This window comes from Octopus bimaculoides, chromosome 2 (assembly GCF_046866305.1).
Source record: "Octopus bimaculoides isolate indiv1 chromosome 2, ASM4686630v1, whole genome shotgun sequence".
NCBI lineage: Eukaryota > Metazoa > Mollusca > Cephalopoda > Octopoda > Octopodidae > Octopus > Octopus bimaculoides.
Genome location: NC_142929.1, coordinates 160,444,010 through 160,466,258, shown reverse-complemented (window position 1 = coordinate 160,466,258; position 22,249 = coordinate 160,444,010). Strand labels below are relative to the sequence as shown.

General features: G+C 33.1%; 1 protein-coding gene across 3 annotated transcripts in view; it reads left to right on the top strand.

Moving 5' to 3' along the window:
* LOC106874384 (glutamate receptor ionotropic, kainate 2) overlaps window positions 1-22,249 on the top strand; it is a 952,973-nt gene that overhangs the window by 531,410 nt on the left and 399,314 nt on the right. For all 3 annotated transcript variants that reach the window (XM_089347990.1, XM_089347991.1, XM_089347992.1), the window contains one exon: window positions 17,134-17,315. In XM_089347990.1, the coding sequence (XP_089204116.1) occupies window positions 17,134-17,315 (182 nt within the window). The remainder of the gene's footprint in view (window positions 1-17,133; window positions 17,316-22,249) is intronic.

The window sequence follows — 22,249 nt, the reverse complement described above, 5'->3', positions numbered from 1 at the left end:
AAAAAACGTTTCATCTGAGTGCTTCCTTTTATATTCTGTTTGAAAATGTCGCCTTCACCTACTTTGTCTTTCATCTTTCCAGTAAAAAATATTTTAATTCAATTACTTATCACTAGCTTAAATTGCTGTACTTAACTACATATTACTGACTGCATTATCAACTGAAAGCATTATCAAACCATGCTACAATATATTTAGTGAAATTAACAACATAACCAAGCAGAATGGTTTAGTTTGCATACTTGTGCTGTCGTGGAGTTAAACTTAATTGTTTATGTATTTATATATTACTTATCATATTTTTGTATATCAAATATATAGATATTTGTTTCATTTCTTTGTTATTCTAAAATTTTAAGAGATATGGAAGATAATCTACACTTTGATGGGAAGTTCTGGTTTCTTTCAATTCAGTCATTTACGCTTATTCTTCAAATGAAGATTAGAAACAAGAAAACTGCTATGGAGTTAAAGCGATACTGTTTGCTGTAGGTGTAACATATTTCACTTGCTTAGGTTAGATCTAGGTTGAACGTGTGAACAATATTTTAGGCATTACCTATTCTTTTACATGTGTATTCACAATGTTGTAAGTAAACAAAAAAGCTGGAACGTTATCTACATGTGACATCACACACTCATTACTTTTTACTGTCATATCCTAACACGTCTTAATAGATAACTGAGAAATCGCACTTTTAAAACGTTTCAAAGCGAGTAAATTGAAACGCAAATAAATGTGTTTGTGTAAATTGTTACCTTAACCTGAATGAAGCTCGACGGCAATTTTTTTTCAAAGGTGAAAAAGAGTACTGGATTGGAAGGAAATGGATTCTGTGAATTGTATTCTTTACTCGTTAAAAGTTAACGGGAGCAAGAAAAAAAGGTGAATAACTAGCTATTTTAAATATATCTAAAGATGAAAAACTAGCTATTTTATATATCTGTATGGAGGAAAAATGAAACTGATTAACACCATAGTGATTTGATCTCAAATTTGAAAGATCTAGAAGTAATTCATAAAGAATTTGTCCGACACTATAATTATTCTCTCTGCCTATCACAAATTGCATATGTTACAAAAGTGTTCAGTGTTCAGTGTAACTCGTTGACTCATGATCTTCACTTGATATAACATGAATAAATGACTCAAGATATCTAGGACATATCCTACCTACAATTTATTTATCTAAAGCATGCACAACTAATGTGAGAAGTGAGTGAGAAGATTTTTCAATGTCATCTTATTTCTTTCTGAATATTTAATGGCTTCGTTAGATGAGACACGCGAAGATACAGGATACATTTTAGACTAACTGTAAAAATAAGGAGTAAGGGAAGTAGTTATCCACAAAATGGAGATTCAACCCATATACTTACAACAGAGTTGAATCTCCAAAGCGGTAACAAGGGGAACGGTACAGGAAGTATCTTTTCAAAGGAATCAACGCATTAAGTATAACAATTTAGGGTGTTAAAGTCTATTCTCAATTCAGCCATCACTGAACCAACTTACACCTAGAGATACAGCAGAGACCATTAACATTACTTTTATATAAATAACAGCCTTAGCTCGTTCTACGCATACGCTCGCACGTTAACAATACAATCATTTATTTGCTAAAAGTAAGCAATGTGAATTATTTATACGATTCACATATTATTGTAAAGAAAAAATTGCGCTGAGATAAGAGTAAGTAAAGTAGGAAGATATTCTTAAACCTCAGATACGGGCTGAACAATTGTTAAAAAAAGAGTAAATTGAGTGATATACTAAAAAAGTGGTTTTAAAACGGTTGACTGATAACATCTGTGAGGAAAACGAAAAGCCCGTCAGAGTGCCTGCCATTGAAATTCGACCTGGCATATTTTATTAGACAAGTTTCATTAATATGCAATTACCAAAGCAGGAATGCATTCCCAAATGTGTTCCTTGTTTGGTGCCAGCGAAGGAATATCAAGGCTGTAAAAAATATTAGCTTAATCTTTTATAAACTGAAGTCGTTCCCAAATGCAAACCATTGTCGTCGATTCGGATCTGAAATGCCTAGGAACTGGAATATATTTCTGGCTTCATTTACATTATTCATGTTCATCCTAAACAATTTCTCCCATTTCCATTTCGAATCTCACACCATTGACATCGCCTTCACTTGCTCAGAGAGTCTACCTGTTTATCAATCTGACAGCTTGTCTGACTATTCTATTGTCTACCCAGTCTATATGCAAACGTGCGTAAATTTATAACTGTATATATTTGTGAATATATATATATATATATTACACACAAAAATACGCACACACATGCATATTATATACGCACACATAAATGTATACTCATACGTATAAGTTTATATACATGGGTATATACAGATATTTGTATATATACATTTGAACTTTGACCTGTCATTGATTAATGCATTAAAATCAAAATCATCTGCATGACACCATTCCAAAGACCAATCTAACTCCACAAATTCATCATAATAATTGCCAGTTGTATTAACGTTGATGCTAAATAAATACTCTTAACAATTTTTATGTAGATTTTGTTTCAAATTCGCATCAACGCAATTACAAGAAAGTAATGGTGTTTCCATATTTGTGGTTTGATGTTTTGTGCTTCTGATTCCCAGCAAAATAAATCGCATCTAATTTTTTTTTTTTTAGTGCAATTCATTATTTTTGTTTCTGTAAAGATAGATTTCATTTTCTGTGAATTGATTTTATGAATTTGTTTTATTTTTTATTGTATGCCGTGTTCTAAATTTATTGTTAACGAACGTTAGATGTTGATAATGCTACATAGCCAAGTATGAGTCACAATTTAAGGAGATACATACACTTAAGTACACAAAGCAACGGACACATAGATATACATAAACACACACGCATAAATATGCATATACAGGTTTACATATACTCATACATGCATACATTTATACATATCTATAACACATAAATACATCCATAGATTACACATTACGTAGGTATATATTTTACATGAACATATATATATATTCAAATACACGCATATAGACACACATACACACACACACACACACATATATATATCACTTGTTTGCGCAACTATGTGTATTTATGAGTGTGTATATATGTGTCTGTATATACATATATATATATATATATATATATATATATACATATATATATATATATATATATATATATATATATATGTATATATATATATATATATATATATATATATATATATATATATATATATATATATATATATATATATATATATATATATATATATATATATATATATATATATATATATATATATATATATATATATATATATATATATGTATGTATAGTCGCTTCCTTAATTGAGTGGTAAGAAGCTTGCTTCCTAACCACATGGTTCCGGGTTCAGTTCTACTGCGTGCCACCTAGTGCACTACCTGCTAAATTATTATTTTTGTTGGTATCCGTATCACATTACTAATATTACGTTTATTATTAACTCACCTTATGTTCCAAAACTGATTTAAGTTTGTTTCCAAACTTATGGCTTCTGCAAGAATGTTATTTCCCCTATTATTTCCCGATACTTCACAACAACTAAATATTTTTTTCTACCATATTTTTCCCCCTTTAACTTAAAATGAATATGCCTTGACATACATCTACGTATTTTTAACGGAATATTTTCAATATCTCTGAAGATTCAATATCCAGTTATAATAGAATCTATTTCCAAATAAAATAATATCATTCTTGCAAAATCGCGACTGAATGCAATATGATATTTCCAAATCTGTACGTTTTATATATAAATAATCTTTCGAAGTACTATGTAGCAGCAAGAAATCGTTTGGATTTCAATTAAACTGCATCTAAAGGTAAATAAATATACACCTTGAATTCTAAGCATAAAATGGAAATTAAATATCAGCCAGATACTCCCAAACAATGAGTTCAATGTGTGCGTTTCTCTGAGTATATATGTGCATATAAATATAGAAAATTATTTTAAAAGAATATTTCCATGGTATTCAAATACAAGGAGCATTTTCCTTGTTTCTGCATATCTCTGTCTCTCTTGTTTACACTTGTTGGTTCGAGGTCGTTATGAAATTCTGGCAGAGAAGAAGAAGAAGAAGAAGAAGAAGAAGAAGAAGAAGAAGAAGAAGAAGAAGAAGAAGAAGAAGAAGAAGAAGAAGAAGAAGAAGAAGAAGAAGAAGAAGAAGAAGAAGAAGAAGAAGAAGAAGTAAATAAACCGGGAGTACTATGATAGTAGTAGGATGTTAAATGGTCAAGTGCCCTGAAAGTGACTTGTTGTGGATGGTAGTAGTGATTAATATATATATATACAGATACATACAGTCATATATATATATATATATATATATATATATATATATGTATATATATATATATATGTGTGTGTGTGTGTGTTTGTATATCTCTCTCTCTCTCTCTCTCTCTCTCTCTCTCTATATATATATATATATATATATATATATATATATATACACATACATATATATATATATATATATATATATATATATATATATATATATATATATATATATATGTACATACATATAACAATAACAGGCGCTTTGCGTTAGAGGTTTCAGCCCTCCTCTGTCTGATGATGGCGCCGAATGGCAAGCAGACTCTTCGAGGTCGCTTCCAATGTTTTCTCTGTGATCATTAATGACTATCTACTCCAATAAATTATTGAGCAATCATTCATTTTTATGTGAATTTTGTTTTATGTAGCTTCACAGAATAATAAATGTCATATACTCGCGCGCGCGTGTGTGAGTGAGTGTGTGTATGTAATTCACTTAGCCTAACACAACTGATCCCGAAGGAAATTTCATTTTGTTTCGGATCCAATATTTCAGTAAAAAGCCTAGCAGTGAGAGAAGCAGCAAGAAATTATAATATAAACAGTATAATTCTACGCATTTATGCATTTTCCATTGTCATCTTAAGATACATTTTAATCCACTGGTATTTGCAGCATTAGGCCGCCACATGGCAGTATGCCATAAAATGAACAATGCACATATGTTTTGCGTTTTGTTTCACTCGTTCTTCATACTTTAACTTTTTTATATACAAATGAGGAATCTATGTCTTCCTTATAGAAGCATAATTTGCATCCATCTCAAACAAGCAGAAACCATGACCACATTAGAGAATTATAATCAGGGTGCAATATAGAAAGCAGATACGGCTGGAACAACATTGATCTGATGTCTAGTCGATCGGAACTGAAATGGCAGTAAATAGCAACAGTATCAATTTCGTCTAATGTCGCTTTAATTCTTTTAATGCTTTCCAATAATAACGTAACAATGTTATTTCCAGGATACATACACATAAATTTCTCTTTCAGACAGATCGGATAAATAACATATGTCACATAGTCATTAATTATTATTAATAAATAAGATTTTTGAAAAGGAATTCATACATTATTCATATCAGTGGTAACTTGTTCTGCACGTTATACACCTTCATGTACTGTATTCCTGCGTGTTATTGTTTAGTGTCATGTCAAAACTGATCAATGAAATTCCTGCAGCAATGGCCATGAACTTTTTATTGTTATCTGTCACATGTAATCTTCTCTTTACTAACACTGGAATGTATGATTTGAATAGGATTGAACCGCTATCTGTAACAGATTCAGTGACATTGTAGAAGAGATATTATTCACATATATATTTAGCAACATAACGTATGCATTTCACACACACTCACACAAAAGACACTTGTCACACACACACAAACACACATACATACTCACGTACTAATATGATGCTGGACAATAAACTGCTCGGAAGGAAAATGAGAAGTAAAGAAATACCCGTTATTATTCGTAATAGCGTAAAAGTAAGTGTGTAAAATACGCTTGATATGTACCCTTTATCTTTTACTTGTTTCATTCATTGGACTGCGGCCATGCTGGGCACTGCCCTGAAGGGTTTAATCTAACAAATCGACCAGGTTACTTATTTTCCTTTTTGTACTTATTGTATTAGTTTTTTTTTTTTTGCCGAACCACTAATATAACGCAGACATAAGCAACTGAACACCGTTTGTCGAGCGTTGGTTGGGAAAAACACAGATAAACAAATAAATATATAGATAGATAGCTACATAAATACACGTATTTTCATTTCTGCAAAGTCTTCACTCTTCGTTTCACTCTCTTTCCTTTCCTCTACCTCGCTTTTTCATTTTCTCTAACTCCGCTGTCTCGTCAAGTAATTTACTCACCGTTCGATTGGCTGGCGTAAGGCGTAGTGGTCTGTAAATCTCGCAAACGTTGTGTTCACACCTCTGCGTACGGTTCAAGAAAACAGCGATCCTCTATAATTCTCGCTACATCATATGATCGTTCGACAAAGCATTTTCCTGGGGGTTTTCGATATATAGGCGCAGGCGTAATTGTGAGGTAAGAAGCTTCCTTACCAACCCATGTTTCCGGGTTTAGTTTTACTGCGTGACACCTTAGATATCGTTTGCTACAGCCCCAGGCTTCTTTCAGTTTCCGTCTAGCAAATCCACTCGGCCTCCAACATTTTCTGTCAAACAATAACGAAAATACATAACTAACAGGCTTTCTTCGATCCTAACTCTCAGCTCAAAGAACCTTTTCTACTCTAGGCACAATGCCCGAAAGTTTTGGGAGGGGCCAGTCGATAAGATCAACCCTAGTACGCAATTGGTAATTAATTTATCAACCCCAAAAGGATGAAAGGCAAAGTCGGCGGAATTTGAACTCAGAACGTCACGGCAGACGAAATACCGCTAAGCATTTCGCCCGGCGTGCTAACGTTACTGCTAGCTGGCCGCCTTCATCAGATCAAAGAATGCGGCCGAAATGGCAGAGCACTAAAATTGTTTGCAAGGTTTGTTGCACGTGTGTAGTAATGTACATAAATACTAAAACACAAATTCATCAAAGGAGGATCTTGAAACATTTCTACAAGCCAACATACGAAATGCAGTGTTGCAGCAAAGTCCGGCATGCGAAGGAAACGTATCATCAGTGATCTTAACAAAAAATGAGACGCAGTGTATATTCGAAGATTGATTCATCAAAATATCTAAAAGTCACATTGGCCAGGATTCGCTGTACATGTAAAAATGAAATAGAAAGTATCCCCGAACTGAATCAGTGCTGAGTCTCTCGTTTATGGATGTGGTAACAAGCAAACAAAAAACGCAACTGAAAGCGGATTTTAAATACGAAGATATCCTCAGCAGAACAGTTTCTTGGGCTTGCTCTGCTCTCATGTCAATTCCGATTTCTCTGACATATTTCTCGAACTTCGTTGTTAGTCCTCCGAGCGTCTCTATAACTACAGGCATGATCGACTCTCTCCTCATAGTCCACATTCTTGAAATTTCGTTTTAGCAGTCTGTACTATTCAGTCTTTTCTAGTTCTTTTTCACTTATCTCCAGGTATTGCAATATCTATAATTTTGGGTGCCTTTTTTACCTTTATCTTCCACAAACATATTTGGTCTCTGAGCATCGATTAGATTGTCACAGTGGATTGTAAAATCCCGCAGTATCTAATTATTATTATTATTATTATTATTATTATTATTATTATTATTATTATTATTATTATTATTATTATTATTATTATCATCATCATCATCATCATCATTATTATTATTATTATTATCATTATTATTACTATTATTACTATTATTACTATTATTACTCTCATCATCATCGTCATTATCATTATTATTATTGTTGCTGTTGTAGTTGTCGTCATCGTCGTTGGTTTATTATTATTATTATTATTATTATTATTATTATTATTATTATTATTATTATTATTATTATTATTATTATTAATGTTATTATTTGTAACTCACGTTTCTTTGGAACTCCTGGATTCTTGTATGCATAGTGGGGTTGCTACCTGCAGCCTTTTGTAACATTCTATGTTCTTTTCAACTGTCTAATCCTTTCCTGACTACTCTGGCCGTACCAATTTGGCAAATCTTTTGTAACACTTTTACTGGGCACACTATTCTTCTTCTTCTTCTTCTCCTTCTTCCTCTTCTTCTTCGTAGAATTTCCTTCAGGTCGAGTAGCCCATACCTGTGAAAACGTCGCTGAATAAGGTTTGTCTTAATTCTGAAGATATCCAGCGATTTGAAGATCCATGAATGTGGTATTCTCCCGAAAGCCTTTTTGTAATCAATCCATGCAGAACTGAGATTTTTGAGTTTGTTATGACAGTTCTCAAAGATCATGCTGTTGATTAACAGTTGTTCCTTGAATCATTATGAGCCTCGTCGGTAACCTTTTAGTTCAGTGGGGAAACTATCGTTAATGTTCCGTAAATTTGTATGCTTTCACTACGAGGATGGATATTTGAATTTCCTACTAGGTAGAAAGACATGTTATGGGCTGATAGTTTCGCGGAAATTTGATTTCATTATTCCTCGAGAATAGGTAATACTTCTTGCTAATCATTCAGGTGTTCGTAGGAACTCTCAAAATTTAATTGAATAACTGGACTATCTTTTCGCGTGCACACGAGAGCGAGGTGAGCCAGAAATTTGGTACGCTATAATTACTAGAAGATTTTCACTTATGAGCGTTTGTGAGTGTCATCCTTAGGTCTGCTATTGTGATGTCTTCCCATGCTTTTCCCGGTAAGTTTTGGTAGGATACTTCTGTGCATCTAATCCAGTCTGCATTTTCATTGTAAGTCTTTTCATCAATCCATATATTTTTCCTTGGCAGTGCCAGTGGATGACTTTTTGACATCGTGCTAGCTCTCTCCTGAGGGACGCGCTACGAGATTAACTACAGGACAAGAGATTGGGTGTACTGTTGTAGTTTTACTTTTTGTTTCGTAAGACATATTTGTGCTTCATTGAAATTATTAGTAATGAGCCCTGTATTGGTCATATTGACGTGTCTTACAACTTCAAGGTTATTCAGGATTTTCTGCTTCTGTTCTATCATAGACTCTCTACGTTCTTCAATAAATGTATAGTTTTTAAATATTATTTCTTTAACACTTTAACAGTAGAATGTTTTCGCAGGTGATGTGAACAGCTCATTTTTCTTGTAAAAGTTGTTTCTCTTCTCAGATAGGCGCAGGAATGGCTGTGTGGTAAGTAGCTTGCCTATCAAACACATGGTCCCGAGTTCAGTCCCACTGCATGGCACCTTGGGCAAGTGTCTTCTACTATACCCTCGCGCCGACCAAAGCCTTGTGAGTGGATTTGGTAGATGGAAACTGGACGAAGCCCGTTGTATATGTGTATGTATATGAGTGTGTGTGTGTGTGTGTGTATGATTGTCTGTATGTGTGTGTATATGTTTGTGTGATAGTCTGTCCCCCAGCATTGACAACTGATGCTGGTGTGTTTACGTCCCCGTAACCTAGCGTTTCGGCAAACAGACCGATAAAATAAGTACTAGGTTTACAAAGAATAAGCTCTGGGGTCGATTTGCTCGACTATAAAGGCGGTGCTCCAGCATGGCCGCGGTCAAATGAATGAAACAAGTAAAAGAGTAAAGAGTAAAGAGTATATTCGTATTCGTTCAGCATTTGCTCGGACTTTTGTTGCTGTTTTTCTTGTTTTTGCTGAAATCAGTTCTTTTCTTGGTGAGAATCTGTTTTCTCTTCATCTTCCTTTTCGATTTTTACATCAATTCCACATCTTAGTTCATTATTTCAATCTCTTTTCAATTTTAATTTTCCCGTTTGGAATTCTTCTCAGGTTTGTATTTCTTTGAATTTGCAGAGACTGGTTTCAATTGTTTTAACAGCTGCGTAAATAATTTCATTTAGTTCGGTGAAATCTGGTTTTAGGTCTTGTATAATTTCCTTTGTTACAAAGCTTCCAATTTAATTTCTTTTGTATTGTTCATTGCATTTGAGAGCTTATCAAGTAGTTCTCTATTAAGTATATTGACGTGTCTTACAACTGCAAGGTTATTCAGGTTCTCTTCTATCATAGACTCTATGTTCTTCAATAAATGTGTAGTCTTCAAATATTATTTCGTTAACACTTTCGTCGCTATCTTTATCAGGTTCATTACAATTTACTTCTCCAGACGTTTGCCTGTTCTATTCACATAGCAGTCTTTCAACTGAGACTCGTAGAGAGTTGCTCTCTTCGTCTGGTTCTTTATTTACTTTCTGTCTTATATTTAGATCATGTTCTGCTAGGTGTTTGATTGCGGTTATTTCCCTATTTGTGAGTCATTTATTTCTGAGGATATCCGTCCAAACATTTTCTAACCTGTTTTCGTCCAAATATAGCCTGCTGTCTTGATTTCGTGTTCCCCATATTTGATAAGGATTCGCGGTATTTCTCTTCAGATGACCCGCCTAATGCATAATATTAAGCGTATATTACTTCTGTATACTCTTCTCGGGTCCATTTGACTATCTTTGATTTCTCTTTCTTGGTTGGGTGCCGTGGTGGACTTGGAGCGCTCGATTTTGGGCAATTCCCGTTCAATTAACTATCCAGGTTTGTATTCAGAGAAGATTATGTGCCAGTGGATGACTTTTCAACCTCACGCTGGTTCTTTCTTGGGGGTCGCACTTCCAGATTGACCACAGGACAAGAGATTTGGTGTACTGTTGTAGATTTCCTTTTTGTTTCGTAAGACATATTTGTGCTTCATTGAAATTATTAGTATTGAGCCCTTTATTGTGGCAGATGTTGAAACGGTTGTTGTCTCTATTGTCGACTCCACTATTAATACCGTTACAGTTACTTTAACCTTACTATTACATAATTGCTCATCGTTAATTAACATCAATAGTGCCTTGATCTGTATCGTTGGGGTTAACAGTTGTAGCTATGGCGACAGTATAACCGTTATATCTTTAAGTCTGCAATCATTGCTCGTACTACTGTGTGGCATTATTAAATGTCTTTAAGTTTCAACTTTTGTCTTTACTTAAGATAATCATAAATATCTGAGGGTTGAAGGGAATAGTAGGAGTAATAAAAGTAGCTCGGTGAATAGACCTAGTTCCACCGGTCTGTAAATAGGTACTGCAGATGGTGAGAAGGAAATCAACTATGGGCCTTTGCATTCCTGTGGGATCAGGAGACAAAAGGAGCCTCACACCCTTGGGGTCAGCAGAGGTTAAATGTGTTTACTAGTGGACTTGGCCTTGAAAAACGAAAACAATTCGCCCTGTTCTGTTTATAATTACTGATAGAAAACAAATGACAATATATATATACTGATGTTTACATCATTGAATATTTGAATTTCTGAATTTTTTTTGTAACTTTTTGAGTTTTTTTATTTCTTTTCATAAGTTTTGCTGTGATTAACATTTTTTGTAATTGTGTAGTCTGTATATACTAGCAGGTGCTTGCCTCCTTAATCTTTATCTTGCATTTAATTGTGTTGTTGCAATAAAAGGTATGTTTACATATTCGAGTAGTGAGGGAGAAAAGAAAGGCAAAGATTTCACAGAAAATTATAGATATTAACGATATCAAATTTGCTGAAGATGGTCATTTGTATGTCTGATCAGAGAAAACTATACTGCTGTTGCAATGAAAAGGATGTTTACATTTTCGAATACTCATTGTGAAAGGAAAGGACAGAAAAGGAGTGTAAAATTTTCACAGAAAATTGTAGATATTAAAATTTTAAAAATACCTAAAGATGATCTTTTGTATGTCCGAACAGATAAAGCTGTAATGTTCTTACAATAATAAAAGGATGTTTACGTTTTCGAATACTCATGGAGAAAGGAAAGGATAGGTATGCACACAAGTTGTAGATATTAAAGTTTTTAAAGATGAAGGCTTGTGTGTTCGAGGACTTCTTCTTCTTCTTCTTCTTCTTCTTCTTCTTCTTCTTCTTCTTCTTCTTCTTCTTCTTCTTCTTCTTCTCCTGCTTCTTCTTCTTCTTCTTCTTCTTCTTCTTCTTCTTCTTCTCCTCCTCCTTCTTCTTCTTCTTTTTCTTCTTCTTCTTTTCCTCCTTCTTCTTCTTCTCCTCCTTCTCCTCCTCATCGTCCCCCTTCTTCTTCCCATTCTTCTCCACCTCCTCCCCCTGCTCCTCCTCCTTCTTCTCCTCCTCCTCCTTCTTCTCCTCCTCCTCCTCCTCCTTCTACTTCTTCTCCTCCTCCTCCTCCTCCTTCTTCTTCTTCTTCTCCTCCTCCTTCTCCTCCTTCTCCTCCTCATCCCCCCTTTTTCTTCTTCCCATTCTTCTCCACCTCCTCCTCCTCCTCCTCCTCCTCCTCCTCCTTCTTTTCTTCTTCTCCTCCTCCTCCTCCTCCTTCTTCTCCTCCTCCTCCTCCTCCTCCTCCTCCTTCTTCTTCTTCTTCTTCTTCTTCTTCTTCTTCTTCTTCTTCTTCTTCTTCTTCTTCTTCTTCTTATTATTATTATTATTATTATTATTATTAAAAAATTGCTAATTTCAAGCAAATTTCTACTGTATCATCTGGTACAACTCAGTGTTGATAGGGTGTGTGCTGAATTTTATGTTCTTTTTTCTTGTTGGTAGTGTGAAAACTCTTCCCGGGATTGTGTTGCGTTAGTTTCTTTTCTTTTGTTGTATTAGTGTTTTATTGTGCGTTGTGTTTGTAATCCGGTGGTTAACTGCTTGATGGTGTAGTTTATTTCACCGGAAATTTGCTGTATAGAGTGTGTCTTATGTTGTGAATTGCTTTGTTTAGGTTATATTATTGAATTGATAGTGTCTTGGGTAGGATGTGGGTCGTTCTTAACAGGGCAATTTTTTGGATAGTGTGTAGCGTTGGGAATCCAGGTATAGCTTCGCTTTTTTTTTCTCATGTTTTTATCATGCCCACTGCTGCAATTAAACCTGGTATTATTTTCACTTTCATGCCCCATATTTTGAATACTTCAATTTCGAGTTCTTTGTACTTTAACAATTTCTCTAGTTGTTCTTGGAGAGTATTTTGGTCAGAATGGACTGCAATGTCTATTAGTAAGCAGGTGATTTTTTATTCCAACATTTGATTATTATGTCTGGGCGATTAGCTTTTATTATTGTTGTTGTTGTAGTTAGAAGTAGTAGTTAGAAGTAGTAGTAGTAGTAGTAGTAGTAGTAGTAGTAGTAGTAGTTGTTGTTGTTGTTGTAAAGTAGTAGTAGTAGTAGTAGTAGTAGTAGTAGTAGTAGTAGTAGTAGTAGTAGTATCATCAACAGCAGCAGCGGTAGCTGTACTTGTAGTAGTATATCATGATATCAAATCCTGCCGAGATTAAAGTTGCCTCCGAACCTCTGTGTTTATTAAACTATATGTACAAGACTAGATAAAGAACCCGACTAACTCCTTTCCCTCAAAACTGCTGTCCTTGTGTAAAAAAGAAATTGGGGTCAAAATTATAATTGCATGCATTTTTACGTTTGGTTTGTAAACCTTCAATCAATTCTGCATACTTCCCAATATTTTTGAATTCCTTTGAAGAAACTAAATGAGTGCATTTCTGAAAAAAGGAATGACAAATATAAAACTTGTGATAAAATTTATACTTTCTCTGTAGTCAATGAAGATAAAGTGTTAAGGATACGAAAGTAGGAGCACATTAACGTGTACTGGTTGGACAGTTGCGGAAGAATACGAGACCATAATACAGAAATTATGCATGTGAAGAATGGTTTTCTTCGTATTGGCCTCTAAGCAGGATCTGAACTGAATAGATATTAAGAAGCAGAATATGAATATGACATTGATGCTATTGCACATGAGAAAGTAGATCATAGCGAGAAATACAGATAAGGAAATGGAATTCTTCAAAGACACAGATTGTCTACTTTACGGAAAGAAATGTAGAATAGACTTGTTTGTGATACAATCTAAAAGGGGGAATGGGGAAATAATCAAAATTGGAGAAACATTTGAATTGCAATGAAATAGTTGTATTAAGGGACATGCAGAACTTATAGTGTTTGAGGCTGATTAAAACGAAATATAAAGAAATGAAAGATCACATAGAAAAATAGACACACAATGCGGAAGTCCCTATGTGGTATATTTAAATATCAGAGTCCGCAGGAGTTAGCGGGGTCTGCGTTGACTAATATCAATGCAAAGGTATCAAAGGGAAGCATACATTTGATACCATTTCATTCAATAATTCTAAAGTTCATTGTATGCTATTCAAAGTAGCAGCTATATTTCATCAAATCCAAATTGCGTATGGCAACTATAAGTATTCATTATTTATGATACTATATAGAATTAAAAATAATATCTTAGATGATAAAGTTTTTCAATCAGTTTTACTTGAAGCTAAACGACAAAATCACTGTATAGAAACAAAGTGAGAAGTTAATGTTCAAACGCTACGTTAATGCAACAAAGTGAATAGACGCAATAACCACAGTCCTTGTGTATATACTGTGACGCAGTTTAAGCGTGATTTAACGTATCCTATTTTCAGGAGTCAAGTGTAGAATATCACGAACGTATGCGAAATGTGATACCTGAAGATATACCCTCATCTAAAGTTTTAGACAGGTCTTGTTTACGGTCTATAAATAATAGCAACCATGTCTTGTTAAGTTCAACCCTATCTTCTTAAATGTAAGCAACAAACAGTATATAATATGACACCAGTTATACTTGAAAATGAAAATAAAAGGAGTGGAAATTGATTTCAGAGAAGATGAACAAACAATACAACAAAGCTTATATGATAAATGAATAAATATGTGCTGATATACTATTAATGTACGTCCACAGTTTTCTCTTTCTTACTAGTTTCCTAATTTTCTTGAGAGAAAAACAAACATATAACGACAACTCTCAGTAATTGTCATGCAAAAAGGAGAAAATTTGAAAATATTAGGAATATATTTCACGAAATTAATTCATACACTTAGGAGAAAATTAAAATCAACTTTCGATTGTCCTCGTGTGTCATTGTTCGGATTATGCAAATGTTACTTGATATTATATATTGAAGAAAAAAAAAATATTACTTTACGATCTGAGGACAAGTTGATTAATACCTACAGTACGAATTTTGTATATGAAGTTAAATGTAATCATCTGAAAAATTATATCCTTATTTCTTTATATTATACCCATGTGTTATTTTCTTTTGACATGAAAAATAGTTTTGTCCAGTGCGATATCTTATTGTTTAGTAACCAAAATCGAGTGGTTCCGCAACTGATAATTTTTCATCCCAAGTATCGTATAAACCCACTTCTGAATGACCTTATAACAAATGTTCTATAGTATTTGCTTGTCAGAAGGCGTTCAGCTGTCAAAATCATTAGTATACCGGGCAAAACCTTTGGCCGCGTTTCATGCGTCTTTATATTCTGAGTTCAAATTCCACCTAGGTCGACTCTGCCTTTCATCAATTGGAGGTTGATAAAATAAATATCAGTTAAGTACTGGGGTTGATGTAATCGACTTACACTTTACCCGCAATTACTGTCCTTATGCCAAAATTTGAAGCCAATATATATGTGTTGTCATCCATATAGGAGATATTTCTACACTTATTTGACTAGTTATCAGATTTATGCTATGCGTATATTAGTATTTCTCAAGATTGCTCAATTCAATATGTAGTGAAAGTTATAAATCATATGCTCTGTAAAATAAACCTATTTTAAAACTTATATACTTATTTTAACATTTCCGTATATTTTAGTGAAGATATATTATGAACGTTGATTTCTACTACAAAATATAACTTCCACATGAAAGAATATGTTTCAATTGAAATATTTCAAAAATGTTGAAGCTTTTGTTAGCCTCTTTCTTTACAGTTTTTAAAGGAATTTTATATATCGGTTTCAAATTTTGGCACAAGGACTGTAAGTTCGGAGGAGGTGCTAGTTGATTACATCGCCCAGAATTCTCAACTGCTGCTTATTTTACCGACCACCGATGGGGATGAAATACAAAGTCGACCACGGTGGAATTTGAACTCAGAGCATAAAGACGGACGAAATGCACTAAACATTTTATCCGGCGAGATAACGATTCTGCCAGCTCGCTGCTTCAGATGATTTAATATATTAAAGAAATGAACACTTGTATTTAGATATTATCTGACCTATTTTGCTTGATACAATTATTTTCTCTATATACACTCTTGTATATATTCTTAATATTTCTCCCATCACTATCAAGCAAATTCGACAATTAAATTTACTGTTTTTGCACGTGGATCCCGTCAAATTTCTCCAGTCGAACAACAATGCCACTGAAATACGTCTGTCGCTGAAATTAGTAAATTGTTGCTAGAATTATTCAACCACACTTCAATATGGGAAATAATAATTATTACTATGTGGCTGATATTTTTGTAAAATTAATTTACGAAGCACCTCGTAATGATAAGATACATAACATGCTTATGTTTTACACACTTACCTTTATAATAGTTATTGTTTCATTCCTGATTACTTTATTTAGAATATGCCCATCTGTATATTCCTTGTAGGTCATTTTGGGGTGATAAGATATATTGATTAAATTATCAATTATCTGTAATAATACACGTGATGATACACATAAAAATATATTTCCAACACTAAATAGCTAAGTAGAAGAAAATAAGATTAAATTGTATGGATATATGAAAGAAATTGTTGTATAGTACCCAGGTGCACTGCAACCAGGAAAAAAACCCATCAGGTGCACTGTTACCGGATTGCAGGGATCATGGAAGTTTTGAAGGACGTCGTGTATCGATAGCTAACGACCGATGTGGCTAGTTTATTCCATACTTCAAGAGTTCTGAGCGTCAAACAATGTTCCCGATAGTTCTGGGTATTGTGTTGATCTTTTTGATTTTGAAAGCGTGTCCAAAGTGTTTGCTATGTGGAATTCAAAAAGGTGCCGAAGGTTGTTATTGGAAAGATCGGGAAAATGGTCCAAATAATACCACGAATTATATTTTGGCGTCGGAGTCGCATTAAATATTCAGTAGGTTTACAAATACTTGTCTATCATTCTTTTAACAGATAGTGCATTTTCAAATGTTTTCTACGATAAAGTTGTTTTACTTTTTAGAAACTTAGAAATTCGTACTGACAATAGTATGGAGTTATGTTTATGTTTGCTTATACTTTTCTGAAATTGATCTCACTATTTAATATGTTTCTCTTTCCAGGGTTAGTACGACTTCAAGAGATACTAAAAGCTACTCAAGACAACGACTTTGAGGTTACAGTGCGTAAATTAGAAATGGTCAATGGGAACTATATATCCATCATGAAGGAACTAAAGAACAATGGAGAGTTTCGCATAATGGTCGATTGTAATACCACATTCGTCAAAATGATTTTAGCAAATGTAAGTAATAATTTTCTATAGTTAAATATGATATGTCTTTCTATCGACTCATATAAACAAAATACCGATACTATCACTCCAAACAAAACTTTCTTCTCGATATACGTATAATTTCTCAAGCTATAATTACCTGTTTGAAAGAAACATAAATTTTGCTTTGAGGAATGATTGATGATCTGTAGTTGAATTTAGCCTGGAAAATTTAATTTTGACATAGATTGATATTTTACGTCTGCTCCGCTACGATGTTTTGTGGTGAAGGGTAACAGATCGCAGAAATCATAATATTATTCATCGATGTGTTCAAAATCCCATTAAAGATGATAGAAATCTGAACTGCAACTTATATATTTTTTATTGCGTGGCTTTTTTATATAGCGTTATAGTTTTGGTTTAAACGCACGTACACACAAGCACACACAGAAAAACACACACACACACACATACATGCACACACGCGCATATTGGTCATGTGCGTTTTAGCCATTCCGTTATTCTATAAATCATTAATTTCATCTTTAAATTGTTCTTTCTAAATGATTCGTTTTTGGTTCTGTTGTAATTAGTTATTGTGTATCAGTGTGATCGGTTTATTTAATCTGTTCAGGTGTACAAATCATGCGCTTGAAATCCTTCTTTAACCAGACTTAATTTGCGGCGTGTTGATTTAAATCAAAATAAGGGAAATGGGTCCCTGCTAATGTGTCTACGTCATAAACATTTGGGTGTGTGTGTGTGTGTGTGTGCGTGTGTATGTGTGTGCGTGCGTGCGGGAGTGCGTTCGTGTTTGTGTGGGTGTGTGTGCGTGCGTGTCTATGTGTGTGAGTGAGTGCGTAGTACAATCAACTAACCAACACAAACTGAACAGTGGAACACAGTTCGAAAATAGTATGTTGGATTAATTCATTATTAAGAAGTCTAACCAAAGAAAATGTCTTAGATTTGGGGAACGTGGATAGATATATTTATAAGAACATATCCTATATACATACATATATATACATACGCATATATATATATATATATATATTAATGAGGGTGGAAATTGATATTAATCAATTAGAAGCAGTGGTCTAGCATATTAAAAAAATCCGATGATTAAAATGATATTACATACACAAATAAGAGAAATGACCAGCAAAAGTGGACGCCTATATGCTAGAAATAGATTTTTACTGAGAACATATATATTTTTCGTGGTTAGATGATTCAGCATCTATTTCTAGCATATAGGAGTCCACTTTTTCTGGTCATTCCTGTTATTTTTGTATGTTATATATATATATATATATATATATATATATATATATATATATATATATAGATAGATAGATAGATAGATAGATAGATAGATAGATAGATAGATAGATAGATAGATACAAGTATGTATGTATCTATGTATATGTATACATATGTAGGTTTGTATGTATGCATGTATGTATACTGCAGTGCTCGCATTCCTCCTCTAAGTTACAGAATTTCGGCGGCAAACCAATACCTTAATACGCGTCCTTCGTAATCTGCGCTCGATCTCGCATATCAGATGCCAGGAGTGCATTCCTGACGTAGATGCCATGCGCCAAGTCATACTTAGGCAGTTAGTGCCGAGTCCCCCACTACCTTATTGCAGCTGCGCTGGGTGGAAATAATTTACAGGACAACAACCACTCAACGCCAGTTTGCTACGCATTCATGTGCACATTGTTTGGTCACCGACTCACACACGCACACACGCGCACACGCACACACCACGTAAAAAAGCAAGCAACACAAACATGGTACACACTCACACACGTTAGGGTCACTCGCCCCTATTCACACGCACACAATCACATTCTCATACAAATTTTTCCCATATACGTACACACCCACGTGCAACTTCTCTGGTTGCGATCACTAGCACATTATTAACTCCCCGCGATTCAAATTCTTTTTTATTATCTCCTTTTCTTTCAGTCTCTTTTTATCCAATCATTCGGCATACTGGACCGCTGAAATTTACAAGTTTTTTCGTTTTCTTTTCACTCTCTCTCTCTCTCTCTCTCTCTCTCTCTCTCTCTCTCTCTCTCTCTCTCTCTCTCTCTCTCTCTCTCTCTCTCTCTCTCTCACTCTCTCTCTTTCTCTCTCTCTCTTTCTCTCTCTCTCCCCCTCTCTCTCTCTCCCCCCTCTCTCTCTCTGGTTATTTTCTCCTGTTACTTTCTGTGAAACGGCGATGGCTTGAAACGTAAAAGACTTTTTCGTTTTGCCCAAGCGTCAAACTAATACTCTTGCTCTTTGTCCATACACCTGTCTTCGTCTTTTGCTTTGCTATAAATTTCAACTACATATACATATATATATATATATATATATATATATATATATATATATATATATATACACATATATCATAATTACTGTATACATAATATTTTGTATAATATTTACATAAACACAAACACGCTTGCGCACACCAACATACACATATATATGAATACACATAGAGAAATAAAGAAATAGAAACAGGTTAGGATTTAATATACTGCGATATATTTCTCATAATAGCTGAACAAAACGAGTGGTAATACATTCTTATAAACAATATTTTCTTGAAAGACAACATGCCGTAAGCAGTAACACTTTTCGTTATACTTCTGCTCCACCATTCATGATATCTGGTTAAATATTAAATTAAAGGTTTTCTTTGTATAATGCATTTTCATTCGCGATTCTAGGTATTATTTATTTTATTGTAATTAAGGATCTTACAATTACTACAATTATTTTTTATGCTTTTTAGATTTCAGTTTTGAGTTATTATCAGTGAAGCGATAAATTATCTTAGTATTTCAACAATAAACTTAGAAATTGAGGGAAATTGCGTATCTACCGTTAACATCCTCTAGTTTTAGATTTATCACACGTCGAATACACTTGTATTTATATATCAAAACGGTTTGTCCTTTATATTTTTACATAGCATTAATGTTGATGTCATTCCAATGTATTTTTCGTATATATTCAACATAATTACCCGTAAGATGTTTTCATACATACATGCCATCAATATTTTTAGATTTACGTTAATAAACACATGACTTCCTCCTTCAAAATCTAAGTTTATATTAGTTTACCCTTTTGGTATTTCTATATGTAATTTAGATAAAAATTATATGGCTTTTCTATTAAATGATCTTATTTCTATATTACTTTATTTTAAGTTTTCGCTATATTTTTAGAATTTAAATTTTGTTTATTTCCATATAGTTTGCTGTATGTATTTCACATTTACAAATGACTTGTTATTGCTAAGTTGATCAGGCACAGTACTTTACAGATTGTAGATGCATGATGTTAAGAAAGGAATGTTTAAATAGCGAAACAACTTTTTCTTACAACTTTAAATTTCCTCAGGGAAAATTCATTCGCTAGCAATAGAAATTCAATTTCTTTTCATTTTCCCTTGCTATTTTAGTGTTAACTGCTTTGCATATGTTATATATTTTGGAAAAGAAATAATTACCAAAAGCATCAACGTGTTCGTTTTGAGATTTATTTAAAAATGAGGAAAATTTTACACTTACAATTCTCATAAAATTATTGCTTTGGGGGGAAGCTTTATGTTATCCAAACAGGAACTAATTTTAGACTAAAGAGCAACACATACACTTTGGCAGTGTTCTTTGTTTAATTTATTTTCAATTCTCTTAACAAACTATTTCAAACTAAATTGCATTTGTCTTTCCTTCTATTGTTGATCACATTCTTAAACTATAATGCCATACCAAGTCTGTCAAGAATTGTTTATATTAGACGTTTTCAGTAATATTTAGTTATTTTAGTTTTCCGATAACGAGGGGATTAAAATTTCAACTACTGTTTTTTGTTCTGAATAGATATTTTTGTACAGTAAAGTGACTGATAAACATATGATACAGTAATTGTGAACATTCATAGGTTATATTTATGAATTATAATCAAGCCTTAATTTATAATTCAAATTCAGATCAGGCAGGGAATTTAAATATATTTTTGTAGGAAACATTCAATTCAGCATAAAAAGTAATCTAATCTTCTGTATTCATAAATGGAACAAGCAGCATGGGAACTAATCGCAAGCGAGTATTCTGGTTATTTGTATAATACTTCAAGTGCATATTAAAGTGTTTGAAACTAGTTCAACAGTTACGTTATTGACTTCAAATCTGGTTGTAAGTAAAGACTTGGCATATTCATATTTACTCAAAAGAATTAAAAGAACTCATTCACACATACTTAAATAAATACATACATATGTATGAATACACACACGTGCATACACACACAAACACATACACACAAACACACGTTATATATACATGCAGGTGGGGCTGTGTGGTAAGAAGCTTGCTTCCCAAACACATGTTTCAAGGTGTTCAGTCACACTGCATGACATCTTGAGAAGCTGCCTCTACAATGGCCTTGGGCCAAACAAAGCCTTGGGAGTAGGTTTGATGTTTGTGTATAGGAAAGTGAGTGTGTGTGTGTTTGCATGTATATATATACACATGTGTATGCATATATATATATGCATATTTACATCTATGCATATATATACATATACATATATATATATATATATATGTATATATATATATATATATATATACATACATATATATATATATATATATATATATATATATATATATATATATATATATATATATATATATATGCACATACATACATATATATGTAAAAAAACATATATACATATATTTATACATATATATATATATATATATATATATATATATATATATATATATATATATATATATATATACATATATATATTTACATATATATTTTTGTATATATATATATATATATTTATATGTACATGTATACACGCACACACACACACTCATATATATATATATATATATATATATATATATATATATATATAT